At 46.4% G+C, this 26,867-nt stretch overlaps 1 protein-coding gene across 1 annotated transcript in view; it reads right to left on the bottom strand.

The window, feature by feature from the left end:
- Positions 1 to 26,867, bottom strand: part of LOC137411412 (alpha-actinin-1-like) — a 230,153-nt gene that overhangs the window by 43,206 nt on the left and 160,080 nt on the right. Inside the window, 3 exon segments of the mRNA XM_078785256.1 lie at positions 14,683 to 14,913; positions 15,590 to 15,682; positions 21,571 to 21,656. Of these exon segments, the coding sequence (XP_078641382.1) occupies positions 14,683 to 14,913; positions 15,590 to 15,682; positions 21,571 to 21,656 (410 nt within the window).

Below are 26,867 nucleotides of genomic sequence, written 5' to 3'. Positions count from 1 at the left end.
GAAACGCTTAATTTTGCTTTTTGATGTATTCATAGCTCTTGCGTGAGCATTTCCTTTAAAATTGTTTGTGTTTTTTTTATACTTTTATAATAAAAGAACACAAAAGTCTGTCTGTCTGTCCTGGTCCTGTCCCCCCCCCCCCTCTCCCTCTCCCTCTCCCTCTCCCTCTCCCTCTCCCCTCTCCCTCTCCCTCCCTCTCTCTCCTCTCTCTCTCTCTCTCTCTCTCTCTCTCTCTCTCTCTCTCTCTCTCTCTCTCTCTCTCTCTCTCTCTCTCTCTCCTCCCCCCCCACACACACACACACACACACCTCTCACCTCTCACCCCACCCCTCATTCTCCCCCCCCCCCCCCTTTCTCAGTATTTTCATCAGCGAAGTGAAGGGTGGTATTTGCTAGTAACTAAATAAATAAACAAATATTTGGGTTGGTGCAGATGGTAATGTGTACATAAGTAAATAATTAAAGATCATGTAAGTACTGATGTTAAAGTGTATACAAATACATAATTCACAGAGCATATTGGTAATGGAGTTAGTAAAGTGTGCATAAATAAATAAATTATTAAAAGGCTCCATGTTGGTAACAGAGATCGTAAAGTGTATATAAATAAATAACGGTTCCTGAAAGCATATACAATCCTGCACAGTTCTCAGCCATTTATATTTTTTATTTTAAAATGCTAAAATTCGGAAATAAAATCATGTCCCATGACGTCTGGCTCTCATCCCAAAATCACTTGGCATGCCTCCTGCCAGGATAATATTGCATACACGTGCTGAATATGAAAGAAATCCATCCACTCATTTTCGAGTGGAGGATTTGGATGGACAGACTGACTGACTGACCCCAAGATATAAGCCCCCAAATGGACAGAAGCTCGGTGCGGTTAAAAACAAAACAACAAAAAAAAAGCCCATAAATGTCTGTAAACCAAAGGTACTCCATGGAGCTTCTCCTGCTCACAGAGGGTCACGTGGGCAAAGACAAGGGCGGGTTACCTGATCTTGCACAGGAACGCTCGCTCCCCAAGGAAGTTGCTGTTTTTCAATTTTATGGTGGTATTGTTCGGGCCTGGTGTTGGCTTAGCGGTTAGGGTGCCGGCTTGGGATCCTAGGATCCTGAGTTTGAATCCTGGTCGATCGCTGAATTAACACCAGGGTGGTTGACTCAGCCTGTCATCCTTCCAAGGTCGGCAAATTGAGTACCAGCTTGCTGGGATGAATGATCCCTGTGTGTACCCTGGTTTAGAATAGGTACACCGTATCCTTGCTCACCGTAAGAGGTGACTAAGGGTTGGCGTCAGGAAGGGCATCCGGCCATAAAAACATTGCCTCAAACAGGGAACCATGAGGTCATGGGGCCCGCAAGGCTAACCCCCGCTCTAGCGGGAAAAATGGCCCCAAAACGATCATTCATTCATTCATTTCATTGTTCGAGAGGTATCTCAGGTATCTTTTGTGGTTTACGCATGGTGAACAGTGGTAGCGATTTGAAAACATTTATTGTTTACAGATGGTATAGAGTGGTCAGCATTGTCCAGTGATCAAGTGCTGTGAAGTCGTGGCTGAATTCTGGTGACTGATGATCAGATTTCTCCAAAGATCCCAATTATCCCTATCAACTGTTTACAGGAATAATATTTAATGTAAAAACAAGCGTTACGCCTAGGTCCCCCGTCGGGTAAGTGATGTGAGTTGACAAAGTGGAACACGCAGAAAACATGCTATGATATGATATTTCGCTCACAAGGGTCAGACAAACATGGAGGCGGCCATCTTGGATTTTGACGTGGCGACCCAATTTTCAATAGCGTTCTTCCTTATGCCTAGATACACCCACACACCAGAAGGTACTTCGCTTATTTTTCAAGATATTTCACTCACAAGGTTCAGACATATATATGGTGGCGGCCGTCCTGGATTTTGACGTGGTGACCCACTTTACAATGGCGGTCTTCCTTATGCCGAGATACACCCACACACCAAATTAGAAGTTGGTACTTCGCTTATCTTTCAAGATATTCTTCTCAAGATTCAGACATACATGGCGGCGGCCATCTTGGATTTTGACGTGGCGACCCAATTTTAAGCAGCGTTCTTGCTTGTGCCTAGATACACACACCAGATTAGAAGTTGGTACTTCGCTTATTTTTCCAAGATATTTCGCTCAAGTTTCAGACATATATATGGTGGCGGCCATCTTGCATTTTGACGTGGCGGCCCAATTTTCAATAGCTTTCGTCCTTATGCCGAGATACACCCACACACCAAATTAGAAGTTGGTACTTCGCTTATTTTTCAGGATATTCATCTCACAAGGTTCAGACATACATGGCGGCGGCCATCTTGGATTTTGACGTGGCGCCCCAATTTTCAATAGCGTTCTTCCTTATGCCTAGATACACCCACATACCAGATTAGAAGTTGGTACTTCGCTTATTTTTCAAGATATGCAGGTTACAAGGTTCAGACATACATGGCATCAGACATAAATGGCGGCGGCCATCTTGGATTTTGACGTGGGTTGCACCCACACACCAAATTCGAATGCGGTCCTTCGCTTACGCACGCACGCCCGCACGCACGCCGCACGCACGCACACACACCCGCACGCACGCACGGACGGACGGAGGGGAAAGCCATAGTCCCCCTTTCGCTCCGCTGAGCGACAGGGGACAAAGAGTGTCAAGTTAAAAAATAAAACTATAGTTTAAACTTTAATGGGTTGCTAGGCAATGGTAAGACAGTTATGCTTCTAAATCGACGACAAAAGTTAATGAATGGGTGGCACTGGAACATATAAACTCAAGTCAAAATCAATCAGTAGATTGTGATATTCTTGTAGCTGTTCCCACGTTGCACATCGTCAACAGCCGATTTGAGTTGTCATGTTAAGTTACCCCCTTTTCGTTTTGATACATTGATATGTATTTAGATTATAATACCCTGCGCAACCACCGTCACCATCACCAGGTGGTGCTACATGGTACACATCTACAAAGCGAATTTACACTCCCCCACCCCCCACACTCCCGCTGGAGGCAGCAGCCACATAGCCTATGTTACCGCCCCCCCCCCCCCCCTCCTCCCCAACATCAAAGTTGTATTTGTAACCTGAGTTTGGAGTTTGTAACTTAAAAGATGTGGCTGTGCATAAGGAACAAGCGTTACGCCTAGGTCCCCCGTCAGGGAAGTGATGTGAGTTGACAAAGTGGAACACGCAGAAAACATGCTATGATATGATATTTCGCTCACAAGGGTCAGACAAACATGGAGGCGGCCATCTTGGATTTTGACGTGGCGACCCAATTTTCAATAGCATTCTTCCTTATGCCTAGATACACCCATACACCAGAAGGTACTTCGCTTATTTTTCAAGATATTTCGCTCACAAGGTTCAGACATATATATGGTGGCGGTCGTCCTGGATTTTGACGTGGCGACCCACTTTACAATAGCGGTCTTCCTTATGCCGAGATACACCCACACACCAAATTTGAAGTTGGTACTTCGCTTATCTTTCAAGATATTCTTCTCACAAGATTCAGACATACATGGCGGCGGCCATCTTGGATTTTGACGTGGCGACCCAATTTTAAACAGCATTCTTCCGTGTGCCTAGATACACCTACACACCAGATTAGAAGTTGGTACTTCGCTTATTTTTCGAGGTATTTCGCTCACAAGGTTCAGACATATATATGGTGGCGGCCATCTTAGATTTTGACGTGGCAACCCAATTTTCAATAGCGTTCTTCCTTATGGCGAGATACACCCACACACCAAATTAGAAGTTGGTACTTCGCTTATTTTTCAATATATTCATCTCACAAGGTTCGGACATACATGGCGGCGGCCATCTTGGATTTTGACATGGCGACCCAATTTTCAATAGCATTCTTCCTTATGCCTAGAATCCCTAGATACACCCACACACCAGATTAGAAGTTGGTACTTCGCTTATTTTTCAAGATATGCAGGTTACAAGGTTCAGACATACATGGCATCAGACATACATGGCGGCGGCCATCTTGGATTTTGACGTGGCGACCCAATTTTAAACAGCGTTCTTGCTTGTGCCTAGATACACCCACACACCAGATTATAAGTTGGTACTTCGCTTATTTTCCAAGATATTTCGCTCACAAGGTTCAGACATATATATGGTGGCGGCCATCTTGCATTTTGACGTGGCGACCCAATTTTCAATAACGTTCTTCCTTATGCCGAGATATACCCACACACCAAATTAGAAGTTGGTACTTTGCTTATTTTTCAAGATATTCATCTCAAGTTTCAGACATCCATGGCGGCGGCCATCTTCGCTTTTGACGTGGCAACCCGATTTTAAACAGCGTTCTTCCTTGTGCCTAGATACACCCACACACCAGATTAGACGTTGGTACTTCGCTTATTTTTCAAAGATATTCATCTCACAAGGTTCAGACATACATGGCGGCGGCCATCTTGGATTTTGACGTGGCGACCCAATTTTCAATAGCGTTCTTCCTTATGCCTAGATACACCCACACACCAGATTAGAAGTTGGTACTTCGCTTATTTTTCAAGATATGCAGGTTACAAGGTTCAGACATACATGGCATCAGACATACATGGCGGCGGCCATCTTGGATTGTGACATGGGTTGCACCCACACACCAAATTCGAATGCGGTCCTTCGCTTACGCACGCACGCATGCACGGCCGCACGCCGCACGGACACACGGACGGAGGGGAAAGCCATAGTCCCCCTTTCGCTCCGCTGAGCGACGGGGGACAACAAGAAAGAAAGCCACAGAGAGAAAAATACAAAGAGAGAGGGAGAGGGAGGGAGGGAGAGGGACAGAGAGGGAGAGGGACAGAAAGGGAGAGAGAAGGAGAGAGAGAGAAAGGGAGAGAGAGGGAGAGAGAGAGAGGGAGAGATGGGGGGAGAGGGTGAGAGAGAGCGAGAGATGGGGAGAGAGAGCGAGAGTGAGCGAGAGTGAGCGAGAGAGGGAGAGAGAGTGGCAGAGAGAGGGAGAGAGAGTGGCAGAGAGAGTGGCAGAGAGAGTGGCAGAGAGAGTGGCAGAGAGAGTGGCAGAGAGAGTGGGAGAGAGAGTGGGAGAGAGAGTGGGAGAGAGAGGGGGGGGGGAAGAGGGGGAGAGAGAGTGGGAGGGAGAGAGAGAGAGAGGGAGAGAGAGAGAGAGAGGGAGAGTGGGAGAGTGGGAGAGTGGGAGAGAGTGAGAGTGAGAGAGAGCATGACGACATGGATTGTAGTTGCATTCTGCAAGCAGCCAAATACTTCAAATCAAGTAATTCAAGAATAAGGTGATCAGAATGAGCTGTTTAACGGTTTGTCTGTATAGTAATTTTTAATGTAAGAATATTAAAAGGTAAAAACAAAACTAATGTTTGCATGGGTTGTGAGACAACACTAAGAGGCAGTGTTTACATTGCAAGGAGTTACTAGGTAACGCAAAGAAAAGAGGCGCATCTCCCTTGCGGCACAATTGTATTTGTACTGGGTAGTGTATTTTATTTTGGCAGGGGTTTGATAACTGTGCAGAAGGGGTGGGGAGGAGCTGCAGTGAAGGGTTGGGGTGACGTGGTGGGGAAGCAGTGAGGAGAAGTCACAGGGAAGTGGTGGGGGAGGAGCCACAGGGAAGCGATGGGGAGTAGCCGTGAAGAAGCAATGGGGAGGAGTCACGGGGAACCGGTGGGGAGGTGCAGCGGGGAAGTGGTGGGGAGGAGCCACAGGGAAGCGATGGGGAGTAGCCGTGAAGAAGCAATGGGGAGGAGTCACGGGGAACCGGTGGGGAGATCTCGCGAGATCTTGATCGGGGCGGTCACGGATTTTCGAAGCTGTTCCACGATCTTCACGCACGCTCGAAGCTAAGTCATTGTCACATTTGTATTCTTGTCTAAACTGTTTATCTTACGTGTGTGTACCTTTTAAGTGTCCCTCGGAAGTTTTATCGGGGTTAATCTTTCATACCTGTAAAAAATAGTCGAGTATCTCGTGCCGCGCGCGCGCGGCCACGCGGCCTAGTTGTTGAAGCTTCCGACCTGGAGGCTTGGTTTCTCTCCGGGCATCCAAAGTGGTTATTTTTTCATTCGTGTGTTTGTCAAATTTCAACTCGTTACTTTATCGTCCATGCTTTATTGTTTGTTTATAGTTAGTTTTGGTTTGAATTTCCTGTAACTCGTAATTAATTAATCCTGTTCTGCGCCTCGTGTGCGGCCTTGTACCCCTGTCGGTGTTTGTTAACTTAAGTCCCCTACATCGTGTTTTGCTTGGCTCTCAGTTTTTCCCTTCTACACCGAACGTAATACTCTCTGTCTAACGTTTTAAATCCCCACCCCACCCCACCCCCCCCCCCCCAAAAAAACAACAAAACAACAAAAAAAAAATAACATTTATTTTTCCTTTCTCCACGTGTGCCGTTGTCTCATCCTGTACTTCTGTCCAGGTGTATCGCGGTGCTTTTCGCCCTGCCCCCCATTATCTCCTTGCCATCCACCTTTTGCCCTGTTCACGTGACTCGTGGTGGTCCCTCTCGGCCCTCCCCCCGTTGGTATTTTGTGCATATAAGATTGTTCACGGTTCTGTTTAAATATTATTTTAAATATGTTTAACCTTTCCCCTTCAGTGGTTTATTCAGTGGTATATTACAACACGCCGTTTTTCTTCCTATTTAAAAGGCTTTTATCAATTTCCTCTCCAACTCATTCCACGTCAAAAAAAGAAATTCAATATCTTATACGTCTCCCTCACTACATGGTCTAAATTCACATTCATTCCATCCTCCCTCCGCCATCGTTCTGATCGGATTGCTAACTTGAAAATCACAACAAACCCAATTTGTTATCAATGTTCGTCTTTCATTAATCATCCACTTTCTAAACTCCCCTCTTGCCCTCCCCTCCAAATCCCCCCCCTTGCACCTACACTCCTAAACTCCCCCCTTGCCCCTCCACTCTTAAACTCCCCCCTTGCCCCTCCACTCCTGAACGCCCCCCCTGCCTTCTCCCCTCCTTAAATTCCCCCTTGCCCTTCCCCTCATAAACTCTTCCTTGCCCCTCCCCTCCAAATCCCCCCCTTGCCCCTACACTCCTAAACTCCCCCCTTGCCCCTCCACTACTAGACTCCCCCCTTGCCCCTCCCCTCCTAAACTCCCCCTTGCCCCTCCACTCCTGAACGCCCCCCCTGCCCTTCCCCTCCTAAAGTCCCCCCTTGCCCTTCCCCTCATAAACTCCTCCCTTGCCCCTCCCCTCCAAATCCCCCCCTTGCCCCTACACTCCTAAACTCCCCCTTGCCCCTCCACTACTAGACTCCCCCCTTGCCCCTCCCCTCCTAAACTCCCGCCTCACTCCTCCCCTTCAAAACTCCCCCCCAACTCCTCCATTCAAATCTCCCCCCATACCATTCCTCTCAAATTCTCCCTCCTCCCCCCCTCCTCAAAGTTGCCTCCTCCCCACCTCGTCTCCCTTCTATCTCATGCCTCCACCCCCCCCCCCAACCTTCTACTGTCCCATGCCCCCCCTCAAACAACCCCTCACTCTGCCTCATCCCTTCACCACCAAACCTTTCATCCTCCTCATCCTTCCCTTTCTTGGAACTCTTCTGTAATCTCTGACACACTATCAACTGCTCTCCCTACCTCCCCTCTCATCCTTCATCTTACCCTACTCCTCCCCTCCCCTGTCCTGTACCCGATGCTCCCCCTCTCTCTTCTTTAACGGTATGGACCTCAAACATCCGGGGCCTTCGCTCAAACCTGACTGATCTCTCCATACAGGTTGCTTCTGACAATCCAGACTTGATCTGCTTAACAGAGACTTTCCTCCTTCAAGATGTCTCTGATTCCCTCAATATCTCTTCCTGGTTACTCCCTCTTCCGGTATGATAGACCTGAGCCTCGTCCTGGTGGTGGGGTGGCTATCTTTATCAAAAACTCTCTTCCTCACTCTCCTTGCACTGCCCTCTCTCCTCCTCACCCCCAGGAGTACCTCTGGCTATGGCTTCCTCTCCGCTCCCACCTTTTGTTCATATGTGTTCTGTACCGTCCTCCAAACAGTGATGACTCAATTTACATTTCACTCTCTGACAACATGGACCAACTTCTATCCACTCATCCCAACTCTCTCTTCCTCATATGTGGTGACTTCAACTGTCATCATGCCACCTGGTTGGGTGTGGGTTCCTCTCTCACCAGTCATGGCACCTCAGCAAAGGACTTCTGTGACTCACTGGGATTGACACAATCTGTCAATTTCCTGACCCGGATCTCAGCCAATGGAGTTTCTTCTCTTCTAGACTTGGTTATGACAAACTTCCCTGCTAATGTCTGCTGCTCTTCTTCTGCTCCAATCGGTTCTTCTGATCATGTGCTTGTCAAAGTGGACATCTCTCTGGCCATTCTCAGAGAGCCTCCTCAGCGTCGAAGAGTCTGGCATTTCACTCAGGCCGACTGGGACGGGCTTCAAGCAGCCATCAATCGTCTGGATTGGTCCAGACGCCTCCCATCTCCACTGCCTCTGACATCAATTCTTCCTGGGAATTCTTCCAAAGCAAACTGATCTCTCTCATGCACAGATTTATCCCATCTCGTCTTCAGTTGTCTTACCCTTCCTCCCGTCCATGGTACACCGAATCTTGTGGTGAGGCAGTTGCCCTGAAACAACTTGCCTTTGCCTCTTGGAAGGCGAATCCAACTGAAGGCAATCTCAGTTCCTTCCACCAAGCTCGGAACAAGTGTGTGTCTACCCTCAGGAGTGCCAGGAAGCACTATCTCTCCTCACTCAAGAACGAACTCTCAAACCTGTCTCCTTCCTCCAAATCCTGGTGGCGTCTGGTCAAATCCGTTTCTGGTGTTTGTTCCCCCTCCATCCCCTCCCTCACCTCAAACGGCTACACGGCTGACTCCGCACGTGACAAAGCCGAATGCCTCAACTCTGTGTTTGCCTCAAAATCTTTAGTCCCAAACCCATCTCTCTCTGTTCCCACCTTTCCCAGTCGAACCCAACTGCTCCTGGACTCTGTGTCCTTCTCTCCTGACAAGGTGGAGGAGTTTTTGTCTAACCTCGACTCTGATTCTGCAACTGGACCAGACGGCATCAGCCCACGGGTCCTAAAATCCTGCTCTGCCGCTCTATCTCACCCTCTCTCTGTTCTTTTCACCGTATCTTTTGCTCAAGGTCATCTGCCAGCATCCTGGAAATCAGCAAACATTACCGCTTTACACAAAAAAGATGCAAAAACAGATCCTTTTAACTACAGACCAATCAGCCTGCTCCCAATTATCAGCAAAGTCATGGAATCCATCATTGCTTCGGATAAGAAATCTTTCCTCTTCTCCAATGGCTTGATCTCTGATCATCAATTTGGATTCAGACCAGGTCACTCTACTCTGGACATGCTGCTTCTCCTGTCTCAACAATGGATGGAGGTCCTCAATGCCAAATAGGAAATCAGAGCTGTCTCCCTTGACATATCACGTGCCTTCGATACGGTCTGGCACCCAGCTCTGCTCACCAAACTCTACTCCTATGGTATCCATGGAAATCTCCATGCATGGCTTGCGGACTTCCTCTCTGGTCGTAGTCAACGTGTGGCCCTGAATGGATTTCTCTCATCTCCCCTTCCTGTTCAGGCTGGAGTTCCCCAAGGCAGTGTGCTGGGCCCTGTGCTTTTTCTGGTCTTTATCAATGATCTCTCCGACTCTCTGGAAAATCCTCTCTATCTCTTTGCTGATGACTCCACTCTCTGCCGCTCCATTCCTCTTCCCTCAGATCGGCAGTCTGCAGCCTCCTCACTCTCTGAAGACCTGGACAAAATCACAGACTGGTCAAACAGGTGGAACATGTCTTTCAATCCTGACAAATCTCACACTCTTACTACGTCTCTCCGAAAAGATCGACTGGACAACCCTCCCATCTACTTTCTCAACAATCCTCTCCAAGAAGTTCTGTCGCTCAAACTTTTGGGTCTCACTATCTGCCATGATCTTTCTTGGGAAAACCACATTTCCAAGCTGGCCTGCAAAGCCAGTCGCCGACTGGGCATCCTCCGTCGTGCGAAGTCCTTCCTAGGCACACCTGAGCTCCTCACCACATACAAGGCTTTCATCCGCAGCTCAATGGAATACTGTTCTCCCCTATGGGCTGGTGCTCCTGCCTCACACCTAGCTCGGCTTCACGCTGTTGAAACCAAAGCTTTCAGAATCATTGGAATCTCCCGCGATGAAGCTATCTCTGAGGGCCTTTCACTTACTCACCGCAGGCAGGTAGGTGGTTTTTCTGTCTTCTACCGACTCCTCTCCGGCCTTGCTCCCCCAGCTCTCTCTGTGCTCTGTCCCCCAAATATTCCTGCAGGTCACACAAGATCTGCCAGCAAGCCTCTGATGGTTAAACTGCCGAAATCTTGGCTCTCTGCTCACCTTCACTCCTTCATTCCTCTTTTCTCCCGCCTCTGGAACAAACTCCCACACTCCCTTCAATCCCACTCCTCCCTCCAGGTCTTTAAAACAGCTGTTCACCACCATCTCTTATCTTCCCCCATCCAAAACCTTGATCTTTTCTACCCCCACTAATTCACCCCAGATCCACCTTGTTTGTAATTCCAACTTCTTTCCTGGTAGTCCTGGCAGTGTCCATATGTTTTATGCCTCTCCCACCCCCTTTCCCATGCCTCCCCCCCAAAGCCCTCTCCCTCCCACAGATCTCTCGATGTCTCCATGTCTCTCGGTTCCTGCTCTCAAATGTTGTGTTTGTGTCCTTCCCCCTCTCTCCCCATCTTGTCTACCGCTCCCGATGTTATTTGTTTTATGTGTCGGTTTGTCGGTTATGTGTCGGTTTGTCGGTTTGTCTTTCTGTGTGATAAATGTTCATTCTTTCACGAGCCTCGATCTTGTATACAAAAAAAAAAAAAAAAAAAAAAAAAAGGTGCAGCGGGGAAGCGGTGGGGAGGAGGCACAGGGAAGCGATGGGGAGTAGCCGTGAAGAAGCAATGGGGAGGAGTCACGGGGAACCGGTGGGAAGGTGCAGTGGGGAAGCGGTGGGGAGGAGCCGCGGGGAACCGGTGGGGAGGCGGTAGGGAGGAGCCGCGGGGAACCATTGGGGAGGAGCCGCTGGGAAGTGGAGAGGAGGATCCACAGGGAAGCGGTGGGGAGAATCCACAGTGAAGAGGTGTGGAGGAGCCACGGAAAGAGGTGGGGAGGAGCCACGGGAAAGGGGTGGGGAGGATCCAGGGGAAAGAGGTGGGGAGGAGCCACGGGGAAGTGGTGGGGAGGATCAGTGTGGAAGCGGTGAGGAGGATTAGTGTGGAAGCGGTGAGGAGGATCAGTGGGGAAGCGGTGAGGAGGATCAGTGGGGAAGCGGTGAGGAGGATCTGTGGGGAAGCAGTGGGGAGGATCAGTGGGGAAGTGGTGGGGAGGATCATTGGGGGAAGTGGAGAGAGGGTCCGCAGGGGAAGCAGTGATGAGGATCCACAGGGAAGCGGTGAGGAGGATCCACAGGGAAGCGGTGGGATTGAGCCGTGGGGAAGCATTGGAATGATCTGTCAGAAAGGGGGTTTTGGAACAGATGCAAGCATATGTTGAAATGGTACTTATTTTTGCAGCCCATGTTCCAGCATACGATCATAAGCATTGTCGGCAAGGTGAAACAGTGGACTATTAAATGCCTGTCAGCAAAAAAATTAAGGATGCACAATATTTGGGTATCAGTGCTGACAAGAAAGGGCACAATCAGAATTGGAAGGGGTGAAAAGTCCGCAAACAATGGAGAGTGGGATCGAGGGCAGGGATTAGGAGAGAAGATCAGAATGGGAAAAGCAGATGTGAAGAACAGAACATTCCTAATTATTGACGAGATCATGATTACACAAAGAAGAACAGAAATCACACAATTGCAACGAGTAATGTACGAGGGAATGACTAAACACACCAGTCGTAGAAGCGTGAGAGGGAAGACATTAAAAAATTCATTAACAAGAATAAATTGCAATTTCTTGTATGTATTTGAAAATGACTACATTTCACGGCAGGAGGAATTGGAGGGAGGGAGGTGAGCAAAGCACGGGGGTAGAAAGATGAAGCCGCATGGAACAAAAACTTTTAATACAAAAGCATACATACAGTCACGTGAAAAAGTAAGTGCACCCCATGTAAAGTTTTGACTTTTTCAACATATTTCAACATACAGCTATTTGATCTTCATTTCAACAATATTGATAGATAAAGGTGATATAATATCACAAATATCATGAAACATTTACATTTTGTAGTCCATTGTATAATTTAAATAAACATAAATGCAAATTTCGCATGTGGAAAAAGTAAGTACACCCTTGGCTCTAATAGGTGGTATTGCCCCCTTTGGCAGAAACAACCTCAAGTAGGCGTTTCTTATGACTGTCTACCAGTCTCTGACATCGACTGGGAGAAATTTTTGCCCACTCTTCCATGCAGAATTCTTTCAGCTGTGCGATGCTTGAGGGGTTTCTTGCATGCACAGCTCGTTTCAAATCCCCCCACAACATCTCAATGGGATTTAGATCTGGGCTTTGACTTGGCCATTCCAGAACCCTCCATTTCTTTCTTTTCAGCCATTCCTTGGTGGATTTACTGGTACGTTTAAGGTCATTGTCATGTTGCAAGGTCCACCTTCGGTTGAGCTTCAACTTTCCGACAGATGGCCTCACATTATCCTCAAACACCCTCTGGTACAATGAAGAATTCATAGTGGATTATATGATGGTGAGCTGCCCAGGCCCCGATGCAGCAAAGCTGCCCCAAACCGTAATATTTCCACCACCATGCTTTACAGTTGGTATCAGGTTCTTGTGGTCAAATGCTGTCTTTGGTTTTCGCCAAACATGTCTTTTGGTATTGTGGCCAAATAGCACTAACTTTGACCCATCTATCCAGAGCACATTGTTCCAGAAGTGCTGGTCTTTGCCTAGGTGTTCATTGGCAAACTTTAGTCTTGCCCTGATGTTCTTTCTGGACAGCAAAGGTTTCCTCCTGGCAGACCTTCCACATAGATCAAATTTGTGCAGCTTTGTTCAAATGGTAGACTCGTGCACCTTGACATCAACAGTGGCAAGAGCTACCTGTATGTCCCGTGATGACATTCTGGGGTTCTTCGAGACTTCTTTCAGCATCTTGCGGTCTGCTCTCGGGCTGAACTTGCTGGGGCGGCCTGGCCTGAACAAGTTGGCAGTTGTTTGGAATCTTCTCCACTTGTAGATGATGTTCCGGACAGTCGAATGATTGATTTCCAATTGTTTGGAGATCTTTATAAATCCCTTCCCAGACTCATAGGCATCTATAACCTTCTTTCTGAAGTCCTCGGAGAGCTCTTTTGATCTAGGCACGGTGACGCCGCACACTTCAACAACAAAGAGCAAACCAAACGAAATGTCTGAGGTTTAAATAAGGCAGGTTCCTCCAAGATCCTCTCGAACGACGTTCTAATCATTTGCACCTGAGCTGGTGCACCTGATTCTAATTTTATGTATTTGAAGTAGTGCTAAATGTAGGGGTGTACTTACTTTTTGCACATGCGAAATTTGCATTTATGTTTATTTAAATTATACAATGGACTACAAAATGTAAATGTTTCATGATATTTGTTATATTATATCACCTTTATCTCTCAATATTGTTGAAATGAAGATCAAATAGCTGTATGTTGAAATATGTTGAAAAAGTCAAAACTTGACATGGGGTGTACTTACATTTTCACGTGACTGTATGTAAAAATTAAGGGACAGACAGAGAAAGATGACAACCAAAAGGAAATCTACAATGCATTAAAAAACGCATTGGTGTGATGTAGGATGACAGAGCAGAGATGGGATGGGATGAAAAACATGGATCAAAAGTAGTCTGACATCCCAGCCAAATTCCACCCCTAAGCATGTACAGTTGAACATCCTCCATTTTGAGGGTCAAAGGGTTAGGCATGATTGGGATGGGGTGGAGAACTGAGCAACTTCTCTTTGGCAAAATATCCCATGTGGTCTGCATCTCAGATAACCTCTCCTAATCAAACTCCTACTGCATGGCTACTCATGCCGACCCGTTTCTAACCAAATGCAGGCGGTTGTCTGGCGCCTTAAAACCAGGCTTGCTCCAGGCAGGTAGAGCTCATCAGCCTTGGCCGGCAGTTTTCCAAGGAGAAGGCCAACCGATTTCAAACCTGGGTGGGTCGATCTCTCGAGCGTTGGTCGGCAGTCTATTGCCGATATGGGTAGAGGCAACTTCTGTTGCTTTGACACACACTAGTTTACCCCCTTCCAGTTTCACTTGCACTGTGAAGAAACTGGATTCTCATGTTTTGTTTCAAGGCAAAGGGCTGGTTGTTTTGTGTTCTGGGGCCTTGGTTTCTGCTCTTTTTTTTCCATTCTACTGACCACTGATCGACATTCTGTGACCTACCACTCCAAAGGGTACAGGCAAAAAATGTTGCAGGTCTTGGCCGCCTGATAGCATCGGATCCCAAATTCAGTGGTAATGCACTGAGAGGTTGATCTATTAACGGGTGTTAAATGCCAGAGAAGGTGTACTGCCAAGGACATGCATAGATGGTTCCCCATGCATCTTCCTCTGGTTGGTTAGCAAATGTACAAATGTTAAGAAAAAGTATCCCCCACGACATGTCCACCGCATATATACCAAGCCAAGAAGAAGAAACTCACCGAGACAAGCTTGCCCTCAGAGGGCATGAAAGCTGGGCGGTTCATGAGCCGCAGCTTTGTCTGGAGGGTGTTGAAATTTATCTCCAGTTGGCATTTTTCCTGAACCTTAGGTGGCTTGTGCAAGCGTCGGTAGTCCCTGAAGTCCTCCAGCTTCTGCTGCATGGCCACCATTGTGTTCTCGGGATTGCGGTCCTCGAGCCAAGGAATGGTACGTCTTATCCAGTCCATCAGCTGAAGAATAATCAACTGTAATCAGGCTTGGTAGGGGTGTACTTACACACTCACACACACACATTTGACCACAAGAATTTCAAGTGTCATTGAAATTTTTACGAGATCTATAAGTAAAAGTAAACAAAACCAGCACGCTTGCATGCACCCACAGATGTGTAAAGACACGCGCATATGCAAGCATGGGTGTTGCGACGTTGACAGGCATGTCATTAAAATATGGTGTTTGCACTTCTTAAGTGCTTTACTGAGAAACCCCATCTGCAATGGTTTCATAATTTGATATTTTTGGCAATGTGGGATTGGCTAGCACTGGTGCTGCCATTCAAGGTGGAAAAAGGGGAATGGGGTGGGTAAACTTGGAGTCCGACTGCAGACAACATAATTGGATAGATCGTTTCTGCTTACATGCGCCTCAGATTTTGAGTGCACAGTCTTATATAGTACCAATTTTGGAGAAACAATACTGTATATAAAAGTCATGAAAATAGGCCTCATGTAACAGAATGGGCCAATTTATGGCAGAGCCTGCTTATTACTTATTTGCAATGGCTGCTTATTAAGAATCATTTGCAATTGGTTTGGAACATTGCAGAACTTCCTGTTGGAATCCCACAGTCGAACAGCTCCAAGCTTCATCATTAATGTGAGTCCAGTTGTGCATGCAGGCACTCACATCGCTTGCCAAGTGTTCATAGTCCTCCATGAGCTGCTCATTCTCCTGGTTCACAGCCAAGACCTTGCAAATGCGGTTAGCAGCAGTTTCCGCCTGAAAAAAAATACCAGGTCACATGGATTGCACCTTTCACCAATCCACACAAAATTAAAAACAAATGAAAAGTAAAAACACTGGAGGATGATAAATAAATGGGTAAAGCTGGGGTAAAGGGCAAGAGAGGGACCAAGGATAGATAAGGGGAGCGAAGGAAGGGGAAGGGTGGGGGTGGGGTGGAGGAGGAAGAGAAGGGCTGAGGACAAAGGTGAGGGATAAAAGGTGAGGGATAAAAGGTGAGGGATAAAAGGTGAGGGGATCAAAGGTGAGGGGATCAAAGGTGAGGGATCAAAGGTGAGGGATCAAAGGTGAGGGATCAAAGGTGAGGGGGAAAAGGTGAGGGGAAAAGGTGAGGGGAAAAGGTGAGGGGAAAAGGTGAGGATGTTGCATCTGTGATGAAATATCAATCCTAGCATTTGTCCAATATTTGTTTGGCAAAGTTAAAAGATGCAAACACTCACACAAAAGAGTTATTTTCTTTTTAAAATACACAACATCAGCAGAAACAATATTAGAGTTGTGGCTGCGTTTACCCGTTTGAGAACCTGTACCGACTAGCAGGGGGCGCCAAATTCATGGCTTCAAAACCATACCAAAACTCTTTTGAAAACAACTCCAGTACATCTCAACTTCGCTCTCATTTGCATTACGAAAACAGTCGATTAAAAAATGCCACAATTTATAGACACCATCTATGGACAAAGGGAAGGCATACATTCTTGAAAATCAAGACTTCTCTCCCCAAACGAGCGGATTCAAAAAATAGTTTTTTTTAATTCTTCCAAAGACTTTCCCCATTCGATCGTTTGAACACGGATAACACAGAACTACTAAAATAAACTCCTCCATTCCTGGAATTGTACCAGAAAAAACGATTTTGTTAGATGCTGTCAACAAAACTTAATTTAGCATTGAAGAGTTTGAAAAGCCGTCTTTAACAAACATGCAAATGTGTGTATGCCCCAAAGCACATGGGCATGAACACCACAAGCATGCATACATGTACGTCACACACACACACATACATGTATGTCACACACACACATACATGCACGTCACACACACACACACACACACACACACACACACACACACACACACACACACACACACACACACACACACACACACACACACACACACACACACACACACACACACACATTTATTTTCCCTTCCATATTGAAAGAAAATATGTGAACAAGATAAATGGTGGGAGGAACCTGTGCAAAATGTGACAATTCATCATCAACCTCATCTATGGTGCAAGGCACTTACATTTTATTACAGAGGGTGATGACGAAAGAGGCCAAAAGTATGATAAAATCCATTTTACACCAAAATATAATGTTGTTACAGATATGGCTAAGAGGATAATTGTGAACAGATTATACGAGTTATTTCAGAATTATATACAGTATGTTCAACATAATCGTAGATATGGTATGACAATGTGTATGACGAGGTGAGTCAAGTTTGTTTTAGGTAGCTCCTTCGTCTCCCCTTCCAAAATGTTTGTGTCCAAGCCCAAATTCTCCCCACCTTTGGATCGCATGTAGTTTTCCTCATTGTAATCTGTCATCAAGTGTTTTCCTCTTTTTAAAGAACAGTGCCGAGGTTCCACAAAGCAGCGTGCACGTGGGGTATACATGCCTCCAAGTGGCTCAGAGAAGGAAGGGCAGCCTTGTGTGCTCGTGTCACCAGGCAGCAACGTGGGACAAAATCATCAATAATGAGGTGCGTCTACGTGGCTCGCACATGGACTGCCTGTACAGGACCAAGGGGCTCTGAAAAAGGTGCGAGCAACCTTCAAGCAGAGCAGCCTCTGAGCATGTGACAGTCGGGCAGAGACGTCTCTCCTCCCCCGAACGGAGGTAACAAAAGGCCATGACGAACGAAAATCACTCCCTTGGCTGTTGTTCCCAGGAGTGTGACCCTGAAGCCCTCTGTCCTGCAAGAGCTCCCCCATGATCCATGTGGACTTCGCTCCAGGACATCAACCAGGATACAGAACATATCAGTACACAACATAACAGCAGGAGACAGGGAAAACACAATAGCAGGGCAGAGGGAGAAGGTAGATGGAGATGGACAAACAAGGGATGCAGGTAATGATGAGGGGTAGGGGAGAACGCAAGGGATGGACAAGATGGATACATAAGCAAAATGTTGAGAGAGGTGGGAGTAGTTTAACGGGTTTCGAAAAGGTCATGGCTTTGAATGGGGGATGACCTAAGATAGTGGTGAACAGCTGTCTTGAAGACCGGATGGAAGAATTGGTTCGAAGAGTGTGGAAGGCAGCTCCGTAGGCGGGAAAAGGGAGGAACAAATGAGTGGAGGTGACCAGTGGTTCTGGATTTAGGTGGTTTCACCAAGAGGGGTTGCCAGTGGACAACATCCCTCCAGCAGATACTTGGAGAGAGGATGGGGTAACAGAGCACAGAGGGCAGAGGAAGCAAGACCAGAAATGAGGCGGTAGAAGACAGAGACCAGCGACCTATCGGTGATGGGGAAGTGACAAGCTAAGCAATATGTGAGGCAGGGCAGCCAGCCCAGAGGGAAGAGCAATAATTAATCCATCAAGCTGTGGATTACAGCCTCATACGTGGATAGGAACACAGGTGTACCAAGGAAGGACTTTGCATGATGCAGGATGCCCAGTGAAGGTCTGGCTTCGGAGGCCAACTTTGAAATATGGCTTGCCCAGAGAGATCATGGCTGAGAGTGAGACTTAAGAGTTTGAGTGACCCATCCTCTTCGAGATGGTTGAGAAAGTGGATGGGACATTGGGACAGTTTGCGGAATGGTCCTTTCAGAAAGCGAGAGAGAAAGAGAGAGAGAGAGAGAGAGAGAGAGAGAACGAGAAAAAGAGAAAGAGAGAGAGAAAGAGAGAGAGAAAGAGGGAGAGAAAGAGGAGAGAGAAAGAGAAAGAGAAAGAGAAAGAGAAAGAGAAAGAGAAAGAGAAAGAGAAAGAGAAAGAGAAAGAGAAAGAGAAAGAGAGAGAGAGAGAGAGAGAGAGAGAGAGAGAGAGAGAGAGAGAGAGAGAGAGAGAGAGAGAGAGAGAGAGAGAAGGTCTGGCTTCGGAGGCCAACTTTGAAATGTGGCTTGCCCAGAGAGTGAGAGTGAGAGTGAGTGAGAGTGAGAGTGAGTGAGAGTGAGAGTGAGTATGTGGGATTGATCAGGAATGAAAGACACGTTCCAGGTGTTTGACCAGTTGAGGTTTTTTGGGGGGGTTTTTTTGGATACAAGATCGAGGCTCGTGTAAGAGCTCGCATTAATCACAAAAAACAAACTGACACATAAAACATATGATAAAGGGAGCGGGATAAAAGATGGGGAGAGAGAGGGAAGCACATAAGTACAACAGTAGAGAACAGGGACATCGGGAGATCTGTGGGAGGGAGAGGGCTTGGGGGAAGGAGGCATGGGAAGGGTTGAGGTATAAAACACATAGACACTGTTCCGACTAAAGAGGTTCCATATTTCAAAAATGTGGATCTGGGGTGAATTAACGGAGGTAGAAAATATCAAAGTTTTGGATGGGGGAAGATAACAGATGGTGGTGAACAGCTGTTTTAAAGACCTGAAGGGAGGAGTGGGATTGAAGAGAGTGAGGGAGTTTGTTCAAGAGGTGGGAGAAAAGAGGAATGAAAGAGTAAAGGTGAGCAGAGAGTCTTGATTTTGGCAGTTTTACCAGAAGAGGGTTGCTGGCAGATCTTGTGCGACCTGCAGGAATATTTGGGGGACAGAGCACAGACAGAACTGGGGGAGCTAGGCCGGAAAGGAGTCGGTAGAAGACAGAAAGACCACCAACCTGCCTGCGGTGAGTGAGTGAAAGGCCCTAGGAGTTCGCTTCATTGCAGGAGATTGCAATGATCCTGAAAGCTTTGGTTTCAACAGCGTGAAGCCGAGCTAGGTGTTAGGCAGAAGCACCAGGCCAGAGGGGAGAACAGTATTCCATTGAGCTGTGGATGAAAGCATTGTATGTGGTGAGGCGCTCGGTGTGCCATGGAAGGACTTCGCACGACGCAGGATGCCCAGTCGGCAGCTGGCTTTGGAGGCCAGCTTGGAAATGTGGTTTTCCCAGGAAAGATCATGGCAGATAGTGAGACCCAAAAGCTTGAGTGACAGAACTTCTTGGAGAGGATTGTTCAGAAAGTAGATGGGAGGGTTGTCCAGTCGGTCTTTTCGGAGAGACATAGCGAGAGTGTGAGATTTGTCAGGACTGAAAAACATGTTCCGCTTGTTTGACCAGTTTGGGATTTTGTCCAGGTCTGCAGAGAATGAGGAGGCTGCAGACTGCCGATCTGAGGGATGAGGTATGGAGCGGCAGAGAATTGGAGTCATCAGCAAAGAGATAGAGAGGATTTTCCAGAGAGTCAGACAGGTCATTGATGAAGACCAGAAAAAGCACAGGGCCCAGAACACTGCCTTGCGAAACTCCAGCCTGAACAGGTAGGGGAGATGAGAGAAATCCATTCAGGGCCGCACGTTGACTACGACCAGTGAGGACGTCCGCAAGCCATGCGTGGAGATTTCCATGGATACCATCGGAGGAGAGTTTGGTGAGCAGAGCGGGGTGCCAGACCGTGTCGAAGGCACGTCTATATGTCAAGGGAGACAGCTCTGATTTCCTGTTTGGCATTGAGGACCTCCATCCATTGTTGAGACAGCAGAAGCAGCATGTCCACAGTAGAATGACCTGGTCTGAATCCAAATTGATGATCCGAGATCAAGCCATTAGAGAAGAGGAAGGATTTGTCAGAAGTGACGATTGATTCCATGACATACGCAGAGAGTTTGGAGAGCAAGACAGGCCAGACTGTATTGAAAGCTTGATATATATCCAGAGAGACGGCCCTGATCTCATATCCGATATTGAGAGCCTCCATACATTTTTGGGAGAGTAGAAGCAGTATGTCCAAGGTAGAGTGACCAGGTCTGAATCTCAGTTGATGATCTGAGATGAGGCTGTTGGAGAAAAGGAAGAATGTGGGATTGCTGTGGGAGAATGGTCAGTTCATGAGCGCTCCTTTACTGCCAGTTCCTCCCTCCACCCTCCTCCCTTCCCTCCCCCCCCCCCCCCCTGCTATTCTTAGTACACTGTGGTGCTGGAAAGCAGACAAGCCTTCTACGCTGTGCCTTGGAGAGGTTCTTGAGCCTACACCAGTACACCATGCACGAGCAATGCTGCTCATGTGAGAGGTTCTTTGGGCCTGGTCGGTGTCTCTGTCTCTCGTGTGTGTGTGTGGCCTGTCACCCACATAAAATAACTATGGAGTTAGATAATTAAGTGTGAACAGACATCGTGGGCATGGGGTTTATTTTTAATTCGTTGGTTTCAGTCTGCGATCGCTGCTCGCGGCCATTTCTCTTCCTTTGTCCCCTGCCCCATTTATTGTTAATAACTTGCTTGCAAATGAGAATGCTGTCTGTAGTCGTTGTGGGGAAGCGAAACTCCATCGCACAATGGTCAAATACGCAGAATAAACCCATACATGGGTCAATTGTAAGAGGGCACATTTAAGGCGCAATTATTTTAAAACTCAGCCAATTTTGGGGGGGACAGATTTGTCATGGCTATGCGACTCTCGCTGATCCGTGCGGAAAGGGCGGAAGCGGAGACCTGTTGACCCCTTCCTGCCTGGCAAGTGTGCTGGTCTTTAGAGCCCTGTGCGCCGTAACAATATTATCGTTGATTTATAAAGAAAAGAATATCCAAGTGGCAAGTTAAAATAATATAAGAAAACCACTGGCCAAGGTGATATACTACATCAGGTAAGAGCAATTTCCCTTAGTCATATAAACGTTCCTAACTTTTGCATATCAACTAAAGTATCTCTTGGCCTAGTTTGGGAAATACACAACCATGGTGCCTGTCTCACCTTCTGTGCGCCAGAGAATGCATGGTAATAACTTGACACGTAGGTCATGATAGCCTTTTCATCTGGTCGGGCCGTCCCCACAATGTCTGTGCAAATAAATGAATAAATAAAATCATAAATACAATGTAAATAAATAAATACGATAATAAATTTTAAAATGTTCATAAGAAATAAATGCAAGTAATAAATAAATGAATGCAAGTGTTAAATAAATGTAATAATCCAATAAAAGGGTAAGAATACACGATGTTGGCCAGACATGTGCATTGTAAAAGATTACTTCTGTACCGCAAATCTTGTTGGCAGTTTATGGAACTAAGGCAAGGAGACAGATTTTGAATTAAGAGTGAGCAAATATATTCCAATACCATTCAAAACAGTCAATATGATAGGAAGCCTGTCATGGCTACCACATTTTTGGAAGAAAAACAAAGAAATTCTTGATTTTCCATGTTCCAACATTGATGCCCATACCAGAAAATTCCTATTCACATTATGGAATGGTACATATGCCTTTATTGACCTCGTGGAATGATTCACCAATTATCCTTGATCTTTTTATGCTCTCTATCCTTCAAATGGACAACTCTATAGTACTGTCCTGACTTTTATAAATCGGATCACATGACAGAACACCATACCTTACAACAGGATTTTATACAAAAGCACATTGCAGTAGCAGAGTCCAAAAACAGAATGAAAACTTTAAAAAAATAAGCCAATGAAAATGTGGAAGGTTCCCAGATTCAAATTCTATGTACCGTACTGATCTCCCCAGTCTCCTGATGTACATGAAAATCATGTTTAAGAGAATTACCCGTATGTCTCTTCACGTTCTTATCTTACATGCAAGTACATGAACAAGCTCCTCAATCAGACTTGGCCATTGGTGCAAAGCAATTAACACTACAATAGAACATGGTTTATCCGGGCAGCCAAATAACGGAAGACCCATTGTCCAGAAAAAAAGATTAAATTAATAAATAAATATTTTTAATGGCAGATTTCCATCCCACTTCCCCTCTAGGATGCAGTAATTTTACACTCTTGTAAGCTGTTGGTAGCGCTTTTAGGAGTCACTTCTGCCCCTCTTGTCTCAAATGCAAAACATCTGGAAAAAATTTGACGTTTTATTTGTTTTTAGAGCAGTTTGTTTAAAGGCTTCATCATCACCTCTTCATCATGCACTGGCTCTGCCAGGTGGGCAGCTATTCAGAAGGTTCGGCGAGGTTGTTTGAATGTGCAATCATTGGGGGTGGGGAGAGAGGGGTCGAGGTGGTGGAGATGATGCAGAAAAGGAAGCTGAAAGTGTTGTGTGTGTGCAGCAGACCAAATGGAAAGAAGGAGGCAGGGCGAGAAGGTTGGTATGAGGGAACAAGCTGTTGCACACGGTGGGGATGGAAGGAGTAAAAACCATGGGAATAATAGTGTTGGAAGAGTTCAGCAAGCAGGTGGTCAGAGTGAAAAGATGGGAGGGATGGACAGTTATGGCATGGGTGGTGATACAGAGGAAAATGGTGTGTGTTGGTATATGACCCACAAACTAGAAGGACTGGGGTGATGAATAAGGAATTTGGGATGCACTGGAAAGGATGATGGGAATGGTTGAGATGGATGTGATACGGTGCATCGCAGGGGACTTTGATGTGAATGTGGGAGTATCTGAGCCGGATGAAGAGGAATATGTTGGTAAATTTGGTTCGGAAGCGAGGAATACAGAGGGTCTCGGACTGGTGGAGCTGGTGGTGAGGAATGGGATGGCCATGGCTGGTTCATTCTTTCAAAAGTGGGAAAGCCCCACAATTACCTATAGGAATGGACAGCACAGAACAGAACTGGATTTGGTGGTGATAACGAAGAGAGTTGTGTAGGGTTAAAGATTGTAAGGCAGTGGTGGAAGAGCATGTTATCAACCAGCACAAGCTGTTTGTGGAATGGATGAAGAAAAGGAGGGAGGTTAAGAGCAGAAGATTATTAGGTGGGGGAGGTGTAGGGGCAACGTCATCATAAAGTACAAGGAGAGGATGAAGGCCAGGTATGAGCAACTTAGCATAGAAGCACAAGGTTTATAGGATGAGTCGAAGAAGTACGGAGTAGGGGAATTGCAGAAGTTTTGTGTGGACGGATGTCAGGAAAGAGTGCATTGGCGAGGGATACAAGCCGGGTATGCTGGACAGAGGAAGTAGCAAAAGCAGTTGGTGAAATTGTTTGTAAGAGGGTAGAGAAGATCAAGGATAGTGGGGAGCAACCGGATGAAAGGTTGCTGCACCTACAGTATATAGGCAAAAGAAGAAATCAGCAAGGAGTTGTGGATAAGACGAGGAATGATATGGAAGAGGTGGTGTACAACAAGTTGGAAGAGTATTGCAGAAAGGAGCTTATTTATAAATTGGCTCATGACAGGGATGAGGATAGCAAGGACATGAATAGGGATGAGGTAGTGTGATTATGGATGGTGGCAGGAGGCTTGTGACAAAGAGGACGAAGTATTGAAGTTGTCGGAAGGATATTTCAGGGAGCTGTTGAACTGGGTAGGGGGTGGCTGCGGGCTGGAACTGGAGTGTTATGTAGACCGGAAAGTGAAGTTGGTGGAGATCACGGAAGAGGAAGTGCAAATGGTATTGAAGAGGAGGAAGAACGGAACATGCCAGGCATTGATGAGGTGTGAACAGAGATGATAATTGCAGTGGGAGAAGTTGGAGTCAGGTGGACGAAGAGGTTGTTGAATGTATGTATGAGAGAGGGTTGGGTTCAATCCCGAAGGATTGGAGGACAGGGTTAATTGTGCCGATATGGAAGGGGAAGTGGAATGTTTATGATCTGGGGAAGTACAGAGGAATTATGTTCTGAAGTCATGTCATGAAGGTGCTGGAGAACATTCTGGACAGGAGGATAAGAAGGTGTGAGGATAGAGATTGGAGAAGAGCATCAGGGGTTCAGAAAAGGTAGGGGATATTTTGAATCTGATGATGCTCATGATGATGTTCAGATGGGATGTTCATGCTGAGACAGCTCATGGTGAAGAATTTGGAGGTGAAAGGTGAAATGGCATTGGGCTTTGTGGACCTGGAGAAAGCCCTCGACACTGTCACGAGAGAGATGGCGATGGCGACACTGAGATGGATGGGAGTTTCACAAGCAGAGGTTGGGAGGTGTGTAATTCCATTGGTGTCGACATATCTGCCATTGATTGGGTTGCATGTCTTCACAAGATGGGACTCCACTCGTGCTTTTCATGGAAAAGAGAAAATATGTCCATTGGATCTCGTCTGGAAAGGTATACAGTATCAGAAGGCATTCATTGAGCTTGGTCAGGATTTGTATGTGAACTGTAAGGTCAGAATACACGTATGCCCCGATGCAGCCTGGTGAAGGCACTTTATTTATGTACCCGATCTGAGAATTTAGCTCAGCCATGGGTGTACCACAGCATAGTAAGATTCCACAATCCATGTTGTTGGGTATCTTTGTGTATTTCTAAATTAGTCATGTGTATGCTGCATTGGTCCTTCCACAATCCACTGCATCAGCATACCACTTTATTTGTACATATGCGTTGTCCGAGTTGATATCCAATTTCAACCCTCGAGGTGACCATCGATGGATTGCATGAACCCATTATCCAATCCCACAATCACACCCTCCCATTCCAACAACTACCCTTGATCAGTGGATGCCAACGTATAGTCATGTACCTCAACCGGAGACTTGACCTGGATGCTCAGTTGTCGTCAGGCTTACACATATTATGATATGATACAGGCTCTCTTGTACCCCTAATCTGTACTGCAGACTCTGCTTGGGACTTCTAATGAGCATTGCAGGGGTATCAGAGGGTCAGGAGTAGCATTCAAGGTAGGTTTGAGAGGTCTGGAAGCCACCTAGTACGAAATCCATGCAGACGCCCTCCATCGTGAGAACTGGATCCTTTTTTATGAAAATGCTGTTTTTTTCATAAGCTCTACCTCATAATCCAATAAAGCATAAATCATAATATTACAGATACTGAGAATATGGACGGGTGACTACAGGCTGACAAAATTTCATGCCAATTGGAGCTGTACTGGCTGAATGGAAGCCTCACGAAAATGGCCAATTTCCCCATTTTTGACCCCTTCCGGTATATGTACAGTGCATTCAGAAAGTATTCAGACCCCTTCACTTTTTTCACATTTTGTTATGTTGCCACCTTTCGCAAAGTCGAGGCTTGTGGAGGAGCTATATCACAACGGATCAGTATGGCTGAAGAAGAACTGTATTTTCAATTTGTTCCTTGGCGTTTGAAAGACGATGATTAGGGAGACTAACCAACCTGCCCACTATATTATCTACTGCTTGTTCCACCATCAATTTCAAATAACTATTCACAGTTTTGGAAATGGGAACATTGATTTTCATATCCAGCAAGTCATAGCCCATATAAATGAACCAGGATTAAATAGTTCCCAGATGAGTTCCGTCAGTCATTTTTTTGCCATATGATCAGGCCTCATAACATGGCCAATGACAAACCTCACATTCTCACTCAGTCTCTCCAAAATGTACATCTGGGAAACCCTCCCATCTACTTTATTAACAATACTCGAGAGGAAGTACAGTCACTCAAATGTCTGGACCTCATTATGAGTTATGATCTTTCTTGGGTAAACCACACTTCTAAGTTGGTCGCCAAAGAACTCCGTCAGGAAAGGTCCCAAGCCAGTCACCGAATGAGCATCTTTCATCATACAAGGTCCTTCCTTGGCATACATAAACTCTTATCCACCTACGAGGCCTTCATCTGCAGTTTAATGGATTACTGCTCCCCAATCTGGGCTGACACCCCTGCCTCACACCTTGTTCAGCTTAATCACATGTAAACCAAAGCCATCAATATCATTTGAATCTTGTGCGATGAAGCTGAGTCTCCGGGCCTATCACTTTCACATCACAGACAGGTCGGTGGTCTATGTCCTCAACCGCCTCCTTTCTGATCTTGTAACCTCTGCTCTCTCCATACTCTGCCCCCACTCTCTCCTCCCCCACCCCTCCACCCTGCACACCCCCTTCAACTAGGTTTCTGCAGGGCACGCATGCACTGCCAGGAGCCCCCTTCTGGTGAAACTACCAAAATCCAGAATAACTGTTCACCTCCACTCATACATTCCTCTTTTCCCCCACCTGTGTAACCAATTTCCAAATTCTCATCAATGGCATTCTTCCTTCTAGGTCTTCAAGACAGCTGTTCATCACCATCTTAGATCATCCCCCAACCAAAACCATGATATTTTCTATCTCTGTTAACCCTTCCCAAACCC

This window comes from Myxine glutinosa, chromosome 1 (assembly GCF_964187855.1).
Source record: "Myxine glutinosa chromosome 1, kmMyxGlut1.1, whole genome shotgun sequence".
In the NCBI taxonomy this organism is placed as follows: domain Eukaryota; kingdom Metazoa; phylum Chordata; class Myxini; order Myxiniformes; family Myxinidae; genus Myxine; species Myxine glutinosa.
Note: the sequence above shows the minus strand (reverse complement) of the source record. Positions and strands in the feature narration are given on the sequence as shown.